Raw genomic sequence first — 17530 nt, forward strand, 5'->3', positions numbered from 1 at the left:
TTCAGTAATGAACTTGCATTTCCCAGTAATCGGCTTGGGTTCTTCAGGCGTAATGAGCTTCTCTGCATCGTGAATTCTATCAGCAACTTCAGACCACATTGGGTCTGACAAATCAAGACCGTAAATCGTATACTTAATCTTCCCCCGTCTCTGTGGAAGAGATACGACTTTGGGTTTCTCTTCAGCCACATCTGAACCATCCTCAAGAACCCCCTCCCCTGTGTCGTCGGCTTTTCTGCTTTCCTTTTCTGCTTCTTCCTGGGCTCGGTCTTCTTCTCGAATACGATCCAAATTCTGATAGAATTCATATTCCTCCATTTTCTCTCGAGACCATTTGAATCTGAGCTCCCTGAGCATGTCTCCACGAATGCCCACTTCACCAGCAAAGCGGCACATCTCTTTAACTTCTTCGGATTGGAGAAACCACTTCATTTGTTCCTTCTTCATTTCCTTATTCATATCATTGATGACCGAATTGCTGACCTCCCAAACTGTTTTCCACAAATCCTCGCTGAAATCAAGCGACGGGGTACCGGCTGTGGCGCCAAGCATCGCCTCGAGGTCACCCTTCTCCATCTCAGATACAACCTTCTCAACAATTATCAAAAGCATGCCGTCAATGGTCTGTTTGTCGCAATCCGGGTACACTTTAGAAAGTTCCCCGCGCATTATCCACACAAATCGGGACAAGAATTCGTTCATGAGCCCCTCCTCCTCGCTGGATTCCGATTCACTGTCCAAATCTTCAAGCTGGGCTCCTTGAATAGAGTGAAGATATCTGACAGAGAAAGGGAAGGATTTTGGAAGTTTAGGGTTGCAGATAGGCGAGAAGAAACCATGGACATTCGGAGGAGGGACAGAAGGAGCAATGGGGTTTGTAAAAGAGTTCGCATTTCTGCAAATAGAAGATGAAGGCGAGAGCCATGTTCTTGTGGATCTCGATAGATTGGTGTTAGCTAGCTTGGAGACAATAAAGGGCCTCAGTTTCATGTCTGCGAAGTGCTAACGGTTAACTCCGCTGTATCGAGAAGAAGAAGAAGGACGACGACGACGACTATTGCTGTTGATTTCTCTCTTTCTCTCCCTCGCTCTAAAACTCAGAAGCCTAGAACCCTGAACCAGTTGTTAATTACTTTATCAGCCCCATATTTTCCCATAATACCATTGATATCCTATAAATTTTTTTTTTATTTGGACAGAAATCCCTGGGAAATATGGTTAGGCCACACTGAAAAACCGGCTCGGTTTGGTTTCCAATTTGGTTTGGGATCGATTTAAGATACATGTGAAAACCTAACCGTAAAAGTGTTTTCCAAATCAAAACTGAACCGGTATGATTTGATTTTGGTTTACTATTCCATTTTGATCCGGTTTGCACTCTGTTTGAAAATATAAAAACAAATTTCGTTTGTTTGGGCCATAATGCACCAAAATGTTTCCAAACATTGAATAAAGAATAAAATTTATTCAATTCCATTCGATGATTTTTAGTCTTGAAGTCAAAACCAAACCAATTTATTTTGATTCAATTCAGTTTTGAACCGCTGGTTTCAGTTTCAGCTTCGATTCTAATTGACACCTTTGGATACAATCTTAAGAATATCCAGAAAGAGGACTTCCGGAGGCCCAAGTGAGGATAAGCAAGAGCCCACATTTTGAGTCAGTCCGGCTAATATGTACGGAACGTTATCGCCCCCATAACGGGGGGGTGGGGGGTATGTATATCGTGCGGTGCAGCACTGCCCATGTGTGTATGTATGGAACGTTGTCGCCCCCCTTAACGGGGGGGTGGGGGGGTATGTGCATCGTGCAGTGCAGTACCACCCATGTGTGCATGGTGGGGCCTACTGTGCACACATGGGCTGTGTTGCGTCTCACGATGCACACAGCACCGCTCCAAGTATTGGAGCGATAATTTTCCAATATGTACAAGAGAGCAAAACTCAACTATTTGGTTAGATAATATGGATGGAGTAAGGGGCTTGAGTTAGCATGTAAATATTAAAATTTGTTGTTGGGGGAGGGGGAGGGAGAGCAATTTGGATCCTCTACTGCCGAGCTGCTCGATAGGACCCTACTGCCAAGACACAGCAAGGCGAGGAATGATCGCCTTACCCTTGCCCGAGCATCTTGCCCTAGTGGGGGTAAGGCGGTCATTTACCGCCTTGCTATGTCTTGACAGTGGAGTCCTACTAGGCAGCCCGGCAGTAGAGGATCTGAATCTGAGGGAGCGGGGATTGGGTAAGAGTGTCAATCAGTCAATCCAATATTTCCAAGTCTGGTTGAATCGATTTTATTTATGTACTGGGTCAACAAATGTCGAACCATTAAGGTGAAGTTCGGTTTCGATTTCAGTTTGGTACTGTTCATTTCTATTTTCTATGAATTTTCATTAATAGATTTTTATTGGTCCAATATCGGTTTTAGTCTGGTTAGATTTCGATTATATATTTATGGCTTGGTTTCAATCTATTGGTCGGGTTTGGTATCTAAAAAAATCCATTGAAGCCGAACTTTAAGAGTTCAATTTGATTAGGTTCGTATCGATCCGACCAATTTGGGCCAAATTCCTCTTGAGGGGTAGCTGGTTTCCACAAACATCCTGACAGATCCATGGACCAAAAAAGGAGAGAGTGTTTTTTTTTTAATTGCTATTGGTTACAAGAGAAGGAGGGAAGGAAGGATAGGATGAAGTAAGAATTGATCCCTGGTCTTTCAAAATTATCTTCGGCCAACTGTTCTCTCTGCAAGGGGTAGGCTGCACGAAATGACCACCCTACCCCCCTGAATGGCGAGTCCATGTGTTTGGGCATAGGCTGCGTTGCGGCATAGAGAACATCAGCCTATTATCTTATTGTCTTTTAAGGGAAAGGGGTGTCTAAACATGAGACATAGGAAACACCTACTCACACATATAGGTATTTTAAATTTTTTTTTGAGAGAGAAAAAATAATAATAGATAATTTTATTTGAGTAGAAGAAGAACATCGTATTCAACCAACAAACTAAGCAACATAATACAAGAAATCGTACCCCCAACAATCAGAACATTGAAAACTTTTAAAATATTCTAATTGGAAGAATGTGATTCAACCATTGTAGCAAATTTTAACATTTGATTTGAATCATAGCTCATTTTGCATTTTAAACCATAATAAACACAACGGTGAAATTCCAAAGTCTGGCAATAGGGTTGGGCTTAGTCATCATATGCTGAATCCACCCTAAAACCAACTCTAAATAAATCTTAGGAAGCATTAACCATCATACACACTCGAGAAATTATTCCACAGGAACCCATCTTGTGTATAGGCTTGAATTTCTGTGATTTGGGATTGGGGTAGAGAGCCAAAGCTTTCTTATATTCCAGGCATGGTCCTTGCACGAAGTCTGGCTCCAGAAGATAAGCGAAAATTTTCAAACTTAAAAAATAAACTTATGTAATCATTATCCAACATGAGTTTTCATATCACAGCGAAGCTTCACTCTCCCCCCCCCCCCCGGTGCCCCCCTCCCTTCTGTCAAGAAAAATGATTCTCTAAATTTCCCACCTCTGGCAGCCCATGAACCACAAATCTTTTTTTTTTTGTGATAGATATAGAAACTTGGGATATTTCAGTTATATCATCATCGTATGTTAAAACATGTACTAACACCGTTTGTGCTTGCCACATCTCAAAGATAAAAGGATCGAGTTTCCCTCCACGTGGGTGGGAGAGGGCGGGAAAAGGGTATCTGAAGGGTATTTTGGAACATATTGAAACCCTAGGAAGGGTTTATGAACCCTAGAATGGTGGGTGAACCATCCTCTATGGGTGGAGAGAAACTTAGCCCAACATAAAATCATACCTTTAATGTAGGGTGCCTCATGTGTAATTCATCTAACAAAAATAAACATTTGTGTGAAGCAAGAGCCCAGTTTAGCAGCTTGGTGTTGGTAGTTGGTCACTGGTAGCAGGAGGGCATAAAACATTCTGAATTAAGGTCTTTGCCCAAATCTGAATCTGGTTCAACAAGATCTAAGATCCAGGATCCAAGATCTAGATTTAGACCTATATCCAACTTAAACCAATCTGGAAAGATCCCATGATCGTCCAAATGGATCATGGATGTATAATGTATTATGGTCTAATGTTTTGTTCTATCTATGCCCGCTAGCTTTGTTGTCCAAAACAACATATTCTGCTGCATAAACCCAGTTTAGGGATTAGCAGAGAGGCCCAGTTTGTGCTACTCTTCAAGGTAGTGCCACTAAGAGCAAACAATTGCATCCAAAACTGACTCAGAAGTATGGGATCTCGATCACTGATGATAGTAGATGGAAAACCATGTAATTTGACTAAGACACCAATGAACACAACAACCACTTTTGAAGCAGAAAAATTTGGTGGAAGTCCAACAAAATGGCCATGCTTAGTTAACCAATTAACTACCACTAGAATGGTTGTATGACCATGGGAAAGGGGTAAACATGTCATGGGCCAGGAAATGGGTTGTGGGCCTTGTGGCAAGAGAGGCTAGATTGGACCCGGCTAAAGTGAGAACATGAAGCAATAAGTAACAAAGTAAACAAAAGTGAAATATATAGTGGAAAATAAAAGACGCTCAAACCCATCTCACTGGTCATATTTTAGCTTAAAACAAGCATGACTACCAATTCCGTGCAGTGGATAGTGTTGGGGTTTCATGCGGAAGGCAAATAAAAACAGTTTCACATTGAATATGAATGTGGAATATGGGGGAGAGGGGGTGGGTTATCGGTATTTGGACACCTTTTCTTTAACGGCTAACGTTTGAGAATGAGTTTTATCTAAGTCCTTAACAAATGGTATCAGAACAAAGTTGTGGCAGGACCAGAATATGACACGATCAAACTTGGGACAAGACCATGATGTGGGAACCCGATGTGACCTTGGATTTTCCTGTGTAGAGAGGGAGATGGATCTGCCTTTAAATTGGACAAATAATGCGATCAATTAACTCCAATGATGCAACCCTTCAATCTGTTTTACTTTTTTTTTCCCCGCCTGATTAGCCGCACAAAGAGCCAATCTAGTTTGGGGTAATTAGGGAGAAATCCCATAAATTTGGGAACATAATCTAATCATTGGCCCAAGAGATAGCTTAGGTTTGAAGTATTAGAGAAATATTAGGCCCCTTATTAGACACTAAATCATGCCTTTCAGGTAATAATCGAAATTATTAATTCTCTCTCTGGTTGGAAGCATTAGGGAAATGGTGGGCTCCAACCAGATCATCTCTCTCTCTCTCTTTCATGTACACACACAAGTTCAATTAGTGGAATTAGATTCATAACAAGTCACTGGAATAGAATTGGAATTGAGTCTAGACTCTAGAGAGAACTCATTTGGGGCTTGGACTGATTTTGTTGGAGCCACTTGAAAGTTCAGACCAAACACTTGGCTCTGGGTAAAAAGAAAGAAATGGGGGGAGAGAGAGAAAATAATGAAATATGCCACCATATAAAGTGGGCCCAGAAGAGTCTTGAAAAGGCCAAATCATCCCTCACCATCTAAGGAGGAAGAGAATCTTAGAGATCCTGGCCATGGAAGAGTCAGGTCCCACAAATCCATTGCAATTTACGACTAACTTTTCAAAGAAAGAAAAAGGGGGGGGAAAGCTGCTTTGGAGAATCCAAGGACAAGAGAGAAGTTGCAGCGAAGCAGCAACAGCTAGCATCTGGTAGGCCCTTTCACCTGCAACTGAAAACCTCCTTTCTTCCCCCACTGAGGCTTTGGTGGTAACGGAAGAAGATTCATGGAAAGGGACATCTGGTCCCACTCAATCATCTAATCTAAATCTTTTAATATTAGTGATTAAAATGGTTTTATTTCCTTGAAAAAATTACCTATTAATTTTGTTCTAAGGGAGAGAGGTATCTATGCACTGCTCACTTATATTAGTATCTTGCATTTCAAATTAATAATGAGGTGTACGTAGAACAGTATATTTAACCAGAGAAGAAAAGGACGACCCTCTCTAGTGCCCGCATCTGCCGGTGTGGGCGTCGGAGCTCGACACCTGACAGAAGCTAAATCCAACGGTGCCAAGCTCAAAAAAAAAATTGGGTCAATCAAGCTCGGCATCGATGAATGTAACATCTGCCAGGTGTTGAGCTCCGGTGCCCGCACTATATCATATATATAATAACAAGAAATATTTTCTGTTTCAATTTGAAGGAATGTCACAATCCAGTCTTTGAAGGAGAGATGATAAAAGGCTACGTAGTGTGAAGAGTAGTTGTTTTGTGTGGGTCTTTCGTATTTGGTTGTTTATATAAGAAGGAGATGGGTCATGGCCTCATGGGTCACAACTAGTATTGGACCATTGGGCTCACATCCAACTGACCCACCATCCTTGGAGGCCCTTTAATGGTCAACATCTTCTACCTTCACCTTCAATGATCTCTCACCGTCACAATTGATAGAATTCAATTAAATCATTCATCTATAGTATAATTCTGAGCAAAGATCATTATATCCAATAATTTATGACCATAACATCACATAAATCTGTGTCTAGTACTAGCACTTCAATTTGTTATCATTGGGGGATGATGTCTTATATTTCGTCGTTTGTATTAGTGGGCTGATTCCAAAAGACCATTACGAGACCTATATGGGTATTTCAATGAATTACCTGTATTGGGTTGTGCTATATATTTTTTGCATAAACAAGCAATTATAATTCTATTATCCATTAATAGTGAAGCAGATCTCATCTCACCGTGAAAGTAAACAATCTTATCTAACCATGTAAATCCTTGAATGATTATTTGTTTGCGATCTCCATTCTTTTCTGCAATTGTTTTAAGTTCACATTTTTTCTACGGTTATATAAACTTTATCAACAAAAAATTTACATTAATTTGTGGTTCTTGCATTGGACTTATGATCTCAAATATGGACCTTAGGTTTATTCTATCTCCAAGTTGCAATTGTGATCTGTCCCTCAACCCCAACTCTTCACTTTCCTTCGTCAGTCACCATCCACCTTTTTCATATGGATACATCGTTCTACCCTATTCATACCGGTGGTCCTCTCTCTCTCTCTCTCATTGTGTTCATCGTTCCATATCAAGTAAAAAATGGATGGAGTAGAGAGGTTGATGGTTAATAATGTATAGGCTTGTTGTTATTATTGCTAAACTGCTGCGATTATACATAAATACATAAATTACTAAAGAACAGAGACGGAAAAGAAGGAAAAGAGAAGGAAAGAGAGGAAAGAATCAGGCGATGGCAGGGACATGGGGTTGTATATATATCTATATATTAACTGCTCCTCTCCTCCACCGAATCTATGATGATTGATAGCTAACCCACAGATCACATCTCCATCTTTAGAATGTTAGCAGCTTCCAAGGTGCCTGCAAAACCACCATTGCATCTTCTTTAGATTCTATTCCTCTCTTCAGGTTCTGTGCAACAAAATCCATACTCTTTTAAATAGAATAATCATAATTTTGGGGGTATGAACAATGAAGAAGATCTTTAATCACAAAAGGGTCCATTCGTCTTAACAAAGATCATGACAGAAGGGACTTTTTGTAACTTTCTTTTTGTGGGCTTCTCAGGGGTCTCCATCTGCTGACTCTGCAGTTTATAGCCTTTTTTTTTTTCTAATGAAACTTTTCTCCCCCTTCTTCTTTACTCAATTATGTGGAAGAGGGGAAGATTTTTACATAAAAGGAAACAGAGTATTAGAAGTTACCTGTGAATGGTTGGGATGGGAAAAGAGTTGATCTTCCTTGATAAGATTCCACATTGTAGAGACCTTGTAAATCAGTATCCCAAGTAGAAGAAGAGGGGAGTTGGACCTGCTCCAATGAAATTTTATTCTTAGAGATTAGAAGGGCTGGTAATGGCTGTGAACACTGAACAGTAAAAGAAGACTGAAGGAGTGGAATGAATAGCATGTAGCAGCAGAAGAAATTACATTGAAGCATGATGAGTCTAGAAAGGATTCCGGTGTTCTTGACACCGGAGTGCTCATGGTTCTTCGAATCGTCATTTCGGGGGAATTTATGGCCATATCCACTTGCCGCGCTGCATTATTAAACTGAAGGTAGCCCGGATTCGCAAGTTCTGAAGAAATCCCCATGGTTGGAAAACTAGTAGTGCAAGCAGGGAACATCTGTGAACCAATACACAATTACAACTACTATCAGATGGGGTGAGCCTAAGAATTATAATACGCATTAATTAACCCAGTTAGAATGCTATACTCTCACCTGTTTTTTGAAGGAGTTTTCCATATTAAAATCAAGCCTTGGATTCACAGCAGCAAGTTTCATGGACAAGAACTGCATTTGATTATCCAAACATACATAATTGAGGAAATTCTCAACAAAAATAAAGGGAATACTAGGGTGGCTGTATCTAATACCTCTACTTGTCTCTGGAGAGATTGAACATAGTTGATGATTTCGTCGAGCATTCCGGCCTTGCCTGTGATCTTGTTGCACCCAGGGACTAAATCTTGCAAATACTTCATCCTCTCACTGATCCTTTCTCTTCTCACCTACAAAATTATAACATATAGGTTAGCACATTCTTTCAAACTGTGAAACAAAAGAAATAAGACAATTAAACAGAGTTCCCTCACTCACTCTTTCTGCTAAGCTGTGGCTATCGGTGGCCTGGCCACGACGAGCTCGGACATGAATGTAATCTGGCTTCTGAACATCAGGAACCTTTGAATTCTCTTTCGAAGTATCACCAGAAGTTTCCCCATTATTGTTTTGCTCTGTGTTCTTGGACTCCACCTCTTCATCTCCTTTGGTTCTCTTGTCTTTTGTATCCTCTGCTAAGGCAACCTGGGTACCCAGCAAGAAGGGGTTTTGATTAATAAATTCATGGAACGTCATTACAAAATCATCATTAATTACCCAACTAGGGAATAATCCTCTGTTCTTATTATAGAACTTTTCCTTCAATTACAAGTTTCTATTAATAAACAACAATCAATGCCATAAGCCCCAAATACAGAGCGAATTCACATGAACAGCAGGAAGTAGTGCAGAGTCTCGACAGATACAAACCTTTGAGTTGTGTGCCTTATCCAATTTTCTCTTCTTGGAGCTCTCTCTTCCAGCCGACGAAGCAGTCATCAACACCGATTCTCCCCCTTTCTCCTCCGCCACGGACGGTGGGCAGCTTGTAGTCCTCGAAATGTAGTAACCCATCTCAATAGGATCAGTGACAAGATCAGGAGGAGAGGGAGACAGGAACCCCATCGTCGTCTCCCTGTTAGAAACTGTTCTGGGTATTGGGTATTTCCCCAAATCCGGCCATCCATTTACTGAACAGGGGTCGGCTTTCATATTCCGGTTCGCCAGCTCTCGAAGTACTGCTGGATCGTTGTTGATCAAGTCCTGAAATTGCTGCATCATTGTCGGATGATGCAGCAGAGAGAAAGGACTGAATTGGGTCTCATTTAAATAGCTCTGTTGAGGTTGATGACAGGACGATTGAGGTTGTTGTTGCTGCTGCCATTTCAGCTGGGCTCGCTTCCCCTCCAGCATAGTGAGGTCCATGACTTTTCCAGCGAGATTCTCAGGCATAGTGGAGTAGGCAATGCAACATCTCTCACAAATCTCTGTTCATATAGTCACATAACCGTGCAACCAGAAAGTACTAAAAACTGATCAGAAGGAGAAGAAAGGAAGTGCTAGAAGAGATTAGGAAGGTTTGCAGGCTTTCATGTCGAACACCTGTACTCAAACACAGGTAAGTGTTGTTTCTATCGTACTCTCAACTGATGATCGAGCTGAAACGAGAAAGAAATCAGAAACATGGGCTATGGAAATCCTCAACTAAGCCTCTGATCTCAGTGTCTGACTCTTCTCAAACTTTCACAGTTTCACTGGGAGTATGGAATTGAAGCTCTAGGCGTCACCGTTTCTCGTGTTTGGGGTTCGTTTGGAAAAAGAACTGAGACTTGTGATTTGATAGCCAAATACAGAAACGAAAAAGAACTATCTGTAAAAGGGTCCTCACCAAGCTTAAATATGAGAAGCGAGTAATGACTACACTGACTGGGTTATATATACCGAAAGTCACACAAATGGCCGGAATAAATAACAGAGGATAGGTAGGACTATGGTCCTTACCACCGTAACCACCATACCGTAACCACAGGGGTCAGGAGTCAGGAGGAATCAGGAATCAGGATTTGGAACCCCTCCCCTGTAGGTAACCACCCCAATTCATCTCACACCATCTATGGGGGGTATGGGGGGTGTGGTCATACGGGTCACGAGTCATAATTTGAAACTCCACTCCTGCAGGTAACCATCCCAACCGATCTCACACAGTCCATGGGGTTTGAAGTAGGGATGTAAAGGGTTCGGATGTGATCGAATCTGGATATTTCCTATCCGGATACGGATGTGAATCGGATTTTCAACTATCCATTTACATCTCTGATTATGTAAAACAGATCTTCCTCCCCCAACGGATACGATTCTGTCAATCCATGTTTTAGTCTCACAATTCTCATTTCCTCACTATTTAGAACCTGTTGCATCTTCAAAAACCATCTATATTGTTAGTTGGATATCTATTTAGATCGGATAATTTTTTTTCGAATTATATGAATAAAAACTCTGATAACCCTAAACAAATACGGATGAGAATTGAATTCAGATTTTTAGGTACCTGCTTACATCTGTAGTATGGTGTGAGATAGGTTGGAGTGGTTACCTTCAAGGGAAGGGTTTTAAACTCAGTCAAACAAGAGTTTTAGGATTGGGGGATTCAAGAGGAGGAGAGTGGGGAGCCCAGAGGTTGGATCAAATTCTCATACGTTGTTAGGGAATCCAAGAGAGTGAGTGGATTTCATTTTTGTGCCTAAGAGTGTACCTGAACCATTCTCATGAGATCACGCTTCTACCATTCAATGTATGAAAAGTGAAAACGCAAATCACAGAAGTGCATATTCACTAGAGTCTAGTTCCTTTACACGTATGTGTGAGAGATAACCACATGTCTCATTTTTACCATTTACAAGGGTAAAAGGGGTATTAATGAAATTAAAAAGGACAAATGATTACCTCTCACATGTAGATTCACCAACACGTACATGCAGATGATACATTCTCAATTCACTAGACTTGCCAATCGGGATTGAAAGGAAGAGAAGAAGCATTTGGGACAAAGTGCCAAGGTATCCATTCGGGACCCCGATCCTCTATTACTAAGCTGCCCGACAGGACTCTATTGCCAAGACACAATAAGGTGATAAATTACCGCCTTACCCCTGTCCAAGCGCCTTACCCAAGTGGGGGTAAGGCTATCATTTACCACCTTACTGTGGCTTGACAGTAGGGTCCTACCGGCAGTTCGACAGTAAGAGATCCAAATTGATCCATCCATCCATAATTTGGTAATGGGTCCCATTGACATGATTGCCACGTGGGTGTGTCCAGAAAACGTAGAAACGTATATAGTCTCAGACGGAGAGGGAGTGTTGGAGACTTTTGGAGAGTTGGGTTGTTCATTTTGATTTTTTAAAAGGTTTTTGGGTGTTGTATTTAAGTTCAAGTTAGCCACTTGGGCACTTGGCGCTTCCGGAACTGGTAGTTCCAATCAAAACCTCAATCCCAATTCCAATTCCGGCCGTAAAGGGTGGCGTGAGGCTCGGCCTTTGTTACGTTTTTGAGTCCACGTGTGGTTTCTGACACATGGCAGAAATGGGTCAGGTCAGCATGATGACTTGGTCAGTGACGAGTTGGTGTGGGGGGGGGGGGGGGAGAATGGATCATCTACATGACTACATGTACAAGCAGATGAACGTGTACACCTGAGAGCCCACTACATGTCATTTTTGTTTCCATAAATACCCCTCTTCCCATTATAAATGGTAAAAATAAAACATGGGATTGCCTATGTGTACAGTTACACGTACGTGCAGAGGCACTGAACTCGAAAATAATGAGAAGTGCCAGGGGGTGTTCGGTCGTAACTGATGTCGTAAACAGAATTAGTGAGGGAGATGGATGGATGGTCCACCATGTTGGGGAGGTCAGCAACAGCAAAGAGATAACTAGGGACGGTGACAGAATTGTACACTTTCAGCTGAAAAGATTCTTCCGGTAATAAGGGGCTAACTGATCCTTACCTTACCTATGTTCCTAGATTAAGTATATTTTTTTTTTTAAAATTTTTTGGGTATGAACTAGATTAAGTAGATGATGATTGATATATCCCACCCTTCCTAACCTAACCCTCCTCCAAATCTTCCTCTTTAGTAATTTTGTCATTAATTAATACATAGTTAAAATTTGGTTTTCTTTAAAAAAATGTTAATGAAATAAGAGAGCATGGAACGTTTGGTTCCCCCTTGATACAGGGATTTTTATCCTCAAGTGTGGTCCATTGAGCAATCGTAAACATATGGGCAATGGAGTTTTTTCATCTTTTTTGGAATAAATGTTGGTCCTTCGTGAGTCCATCGTGGCTCCTTGGAACCACCCTTAATGGGTTAAATTCTAGTGCCAATCAAAAATTAAGTCTAATTATTAAAGTCACAAATTCTACAATAGATTAGCAGGTTTTAGAGGGATTGACGGAGTTTGCGGTTGATATATAGGGTCTATAATCATGGGGTGGTCCATGAGAAAAATATGTGGTGTAGAGATCATGACTGCCCTTTTAGTTTATTCATTGGAGTAATAATTAAGAAAGATTATAAGCTACAATGAGTAGGTGATTTAGTAAGCAAGTTAATTGGCTAGTTATACATAGAATTATCAAAAATTAAAATAAATTGGCTATTTATAGAATTTTCTTTGTGGTTGAGCAACATTGATTTAGATTAAACAAGCATTATGGCATACCAAGTGTTTCTAATTCTTAATAAGTTATATATTGAACTATGGATGAATCATTATCGTTTTCTGTTCTTTATCTGGTATTGTGGTCCAATTTCTCTTAGACCTAACCCCTTGCCCGAACACATTGTTTGAGCGAGGTTAAAATGTCTGTCATTTTTGTCTTTCTATGAAAGGAATTGGACCACTGTATCAAACAGAGAACATGACAGAAAAAAAATTCGACCATGGATAGAGCATGGGTTCGAGGAGTCGGAATCGATGGTTGAATTGAAATTGAAAATCGAAAACCAATTGGTTCAAATCGACTAATTCGTACTAGATTCTAGGTTCAAGACAATTTTGGTGACTTACCAATTCTAGCTAAAGCGGAATCAAAATCAATGAGGGTCGATCCTGTTTATTCCTGTTGCCGATTATGATTACGTGAACCTTGGGAAAGAGTTGATGGTTTGAGACTTGAGTCAGGGTTTTAAGTATTGGAATCAGATCAATCATATCGGTATCAACAGTGCGATACGATACCGATATATGTCAGCTAAAATGGGTTTTTTTATATTTTATTTTATTTTTTATCTGATTCCGACCAATACTGCACATCTACATCTACTCTCTCTGTACTTTGGATTACTGGAGGAGGGAACAGATCCAGAGAGGATGAATGCAACATCCATTATCCATTTCATGGGACCTCCACGGCTCCACCCCATTACTCTCTCTCTCTCTTTCCAACCATGGCAAATGGGGTTGTGGGGTTTGAGGGGCATTGAGCTCCTCTCCAAGGAGGCCAGCACCTAGGGAGTGCCAAGGGATCCAACGGATGGGCTGTGCCGCACATATCCTGATGACTGACTGATAAACGTCGGGATGTGTATGATACAGCCTAGCCGTTGGATGCCCCCTGGAGAGGAGTCAGATTTAGATTGAGGGTCCTCTTTCTCTATCTTCCCCAATTGTATATCATTTTCTAAGAGGGTTTGAATGTATAACAAGGAAACTTTGTCTCACCTTCATTTCTTATTGTTCACTGATGAGGACCCATGTATCGCTTTCACATCCTCTGCATGTATGTTCACCTAAAGGTACACTTCATGTGCCAACACCCTAGTCTCTTTAATTTTCTTAAATACTCGGTCATTTTCATCTTTCATGCTCTTGGATAGAGTTCTTTTTCCCATACTTTTTTAATAAGACTATTTTTCTTAGAGGAATTTAGTAATTAGCATATTTCTGACATTGGATAGACTAGTTTCGAACCTCAATTCATTCCATGCATCAAATTATAGAAGCATATATTAATCATATTGTTGGGTATTATCTCATACATCCAATAAGAAGTAATCAGGTAAAACAAAGCATAGAATGTAATAAAAGTCTAAAGGGTTTGGATTATGAGAAGTCATGTTTTTAGTTTTAATGAATTTAATGAAGACCTTGTTTGGATTTAGCTTAGTTGGATGCCAAAATTTGTTTTAATTTTTATTGCTACCATCATCTGTTGGTCCTTTATGTGGTGAGTACTTTCAGCACAAAAGCATTTCAAAATCAATATATAGGTCAATCTTGGGTAAGATTTGGATATTGATTAGGGAAAAAAAAATTCAATACATGGAAAATCAAGTGATTATGTTTGATTTTTGAAAGTTGACAAGTCATGGTTCTCTAAATATGCAATTGCTTAGAATTTCTGTCATGTGACAGTGTTTGTTGAAACTTCACCTTTCGTACATATATAGTTTATTCAGTCATCATCTAATTGTCTGTTGAATTTCATACCGAATTGGCTTCATCGATGAGTTAGTTACATAATCATTATTACTAAAGAATAGAAATTTTTTAATTTTTAGTTTAGTTTCATTCCTTGCAAACTAGAGTCTAGAATCTAGATAGAACAAAAACAAAAAGGAGATCTATATAATGCATTATTTACATAATTTGGCTAGTCTAGATCTACTATATATGTCAGCTTGCACTTGACATCAAACATCTTATTAACCTCCACTTTAGAGCATGAATCATCAAAATTTTCATTTTCAAAAAACCATTCATACCATTTTTGTTCTTTTCTTTGGATAGATAAGAATTGATGCCAATATGAAGAAATAGAAAATAAATCAATCATCACACCTAAACTCAATTAGATGCAAAACCTCGATCTCCTAACCTGATCGCAAGTTACAATCCCAATGGCACCACTTGGTAAAACTAATTAATCCATTGAAAATACAAAAGGAAAAACTGCAATACATGGGTGAGTCATAAGCTTGAGATGACTTACAAAATTATGATCAGATCAAACTTTAGAGTTACCAAATTAGGCTAGATATGATTCAAAAGGGATCTGGATCAAGAACTGATCCAATGACCACCATATATAGAGAGAGAATCTTAACCATTAATGTCTACCCTAAAAACAAGGAAATTCCTAATGTTTATATGCTTTCTAGCTTAAAACAGTGCAGCTGAATCCAAAATCATGGATTGCTAATCCTAGAAGGACATTCAAAAACCTACATTTGAGAAATTTATATCAGGAAATCCTCCCCTTTCATCATAGTTCAAATACTTAAAAAAAAAATTTGGTTTTATAGTGATAAAAAACAGAGGTGCTTTATTTTATGGCTATCCACAAATGTCAAAGTTTGTCCTTATTGCTTTCTAAAAGGATGAAATGACAATGATGCTCTCCAAGCATTTTACCTTGGAGTGGAGGGGAGGGGAGAAGGACAGATATGGATTGAAAAGAATAGTAGCTTTCTATATAATAGAAGTGCAGTGTGCATGTGGATGAGTCAAAACCTAGTCAAAGACAGCATATGCCAAACAAAGAAAGAAAATAACCTAGAGATACCTAAAGAATACCTCAAAGGTGTTAAAGGAATAGAAATAAGCTTCTTAAGATGCCTCAGTGAACAATCTGATACCAAAGCTTTTGAAGCTGTGTCTAGCAGGAACCAAGTTGGTGATACTCATATTAAACTATCATCACAAGGAGAGGCAAGATCACATGAGACTTAAAAAAAATTTTGGACAGATTTGTTACATAAATAACAACTATAATATTGATTTTGGAATTTGATTGAAAAAGGCTTAAGAGGATTTTGGATTTCCTTCCAAGGAACACAATAGAGGATAGATGATGGGTATAGAAGAGCATAGATTAGGAAATTGTTTGAAGGATCTGCACCCCACCCTCATAATTTCATATGGGCTTGTCCCCATGTTGTACTCTTGATGGCTGACCCTTCACCTACCACTCGACCACTTCTCATATCAACCCCTCTTGAGATTTCCATTTGTCCCACACCCCCCCCCCCCTCCCCCACCAAAACCCCCTTCTCTCAGGCCTTGTGGTACCAACCTTAACTTGCCATCCTTCCCTCTCAGCTTAGACCTCTCTAGTAAGCATGTAATTAATATCCTAGTTGTCTCGGTTTCGAGAATGGTCGAAACTTGGGTTTCGACCTTGGATGTCAACCCAGAGAGGCCCAGGATCAAAACCCAGTGTCGAAACCTCGAATCGAGATCTGGTACATCACAGTTTCGGGCCTGGCCGAAACCGTGATCTTGAAGGGCTTGCTTCATTAGGATGCAATGCTAGGAAAAGTGAGAAGGGTTCTGCAATGGGTTTCCATCAGTAACCCATGCGCCCCTGCAGCACAAGGTGCTTAAACTTGAAGCAAAAGCCATGAATCTCCACACTTCATGAGTCCACCTACAGGAAAAGAGAAGTGTGAAATGAAGTGCTTATTAACATAAAAAGAGTGCGAGAAAAGGTTAAGGATGAGAAGACTAATTTAGGTGCTTGGCTGACTCTACTTTAAGTCCCCACACTCTTGGTGTCTATATTTTCTTGCATCTGATCTGTAATTGTGTAGGAGAATTGTCCCCTCTCCTAACGAATCCTTATCTCCTTCAATTTGCTGCTCCCTCCAATTCTTCTAATTTCTCACATAGGGGTCGAAATGACCACCCTACCCCTTGCCCGAAAACACTGCCCAAGGTAGGGTCCACTCCCCCTATTAGAAGAATTGGAGGAATTGATTGGATCCTCTCCTAACACCCTTTCCCCCTTCCCCAAATGTCTAGTGTTTATTCCAACATTAAGACATGGTGCATTAATATTAATAATTACATTAATACTTTGTTGTGTCCTTTGTTACACAAGAAAGTATGTAATTAAGGGTAATTTGGAAAGTCTAAGAACCTTTAATATGTTGGAATTGACCATTAAGTGTAGGTTGATCAATTTTAACTTACTTTACAAAGCTATAGTTAATGAATTGTTAATACTTATACCTATCTATTTGACTTGTTTATATTCTGAAACTACCACAAACTTACAATACAATGTTGGGCACAAGGCTTATCTTGAGGAGAAAATCCATATTACTTTATGATCATCTGTTCTAATAGATCTAAATGCCGAAAAAAAGGGCATATTCAGTGCACGAGGTTTTTGTCACTACGGGGCTTGGGGAGGGTCATAATGTACCCAACCTTACCCTCGCTTCACAAAGAGACTATTTTCAAAGACTCGAACCCGAACCACTTGATCACAACGAAGCAACCCCCCCCCCCCCCTCCCCTCCTTTGAGGAATTTTATTGATCTGGGAAATCCTCTTCTTTGTTCTTAACTCTAAATCTGTTTTTCCCCTTCTTCTGCTAAAGAT

At 40.0% G+C, this 17530-nt stretch overlaps 2 protein-coding genes across 4 annotated transcripts in view; both read right to left on the reverse strand.

Moving 5' to 3' along the window:
* The window catches only part of LOC122658373 (pentatricopeptide repeat-containing protein At1g06710, mitochondrial-like), a 10220-nt gene extending 9144 nt beyond the window's left edge, over nucleotides 1-1076 (reverse strand). The window contains exon 1 of the mRNA XM_043853299.1: nucleotides 1-1076. This exon is cut by the window's left edge and continues 138 nt beyond it. Coding sequence (XP_043709234.1) covers nucleotides 1-990 — 990 coding nt within the window. The 5' untranslated portion in view covers nucleotides 991-1076.
* Nucleotides 1077-7279: 6203 nt separating this feature from the next.
* On the reverse strand, nucleotides 7280-9691 carry LOC122658374 (transcription factor bHLH63-like). Of its 3 annotated transcripts, none has more exons than XM_043853304.1 (7): nucleotides 9140-9691; nucleotides 8633-8839; nucleotides 8410-8544; nucleotides 8255-8326; nucleotides 7960-8157; nucleotides 7735-7843; nucleotides 7280-7390 (listed from the first exon to the last, which is right to left on the reverse strand). In XM_043853304.1, exons 1-7 carry the CDS (start codon nucleotides 9584-9586, stop codon nucleotides 7350-7352), a joined length of 1209 nt encoding a protein of 402 aa, XP_043709239.1. In that variant the 5' UTR covers nucleotides 9587-9691; the 3' UTR covers nucleotides 7280-7349. The 3 variants fall into 3 exon arrangements, with proteins under 3 accessions (XP_043709239.1, XP_043709238.1, XP_043709235.1); XM_043853303.1 differs by having other exon boundaries at nucleotides 9080-9691; XM_043853300.1 differs by having other exon boundaries at nucleotides 9065-9691.
* Nucleotides 9692-17530: the final 7839 nt, after the last annotated feature.

Source organism: Telopea speciosissima, chromosome 4, assembly GCF_018873765.1.
Source record: "Telopea speciosissima isolate NSW1024214 ecotype Mountain lineage chromosome 4, Tspe_v1, whole genome shotgun sequence".
Taxonomy (NCBI): domain Eukaryota; kingdom Viridiplantae; phylum Streptophyta; class Magnoliopsida; order Proteales; family Proteaceae; genus Telopea; species Telopea speciosissima.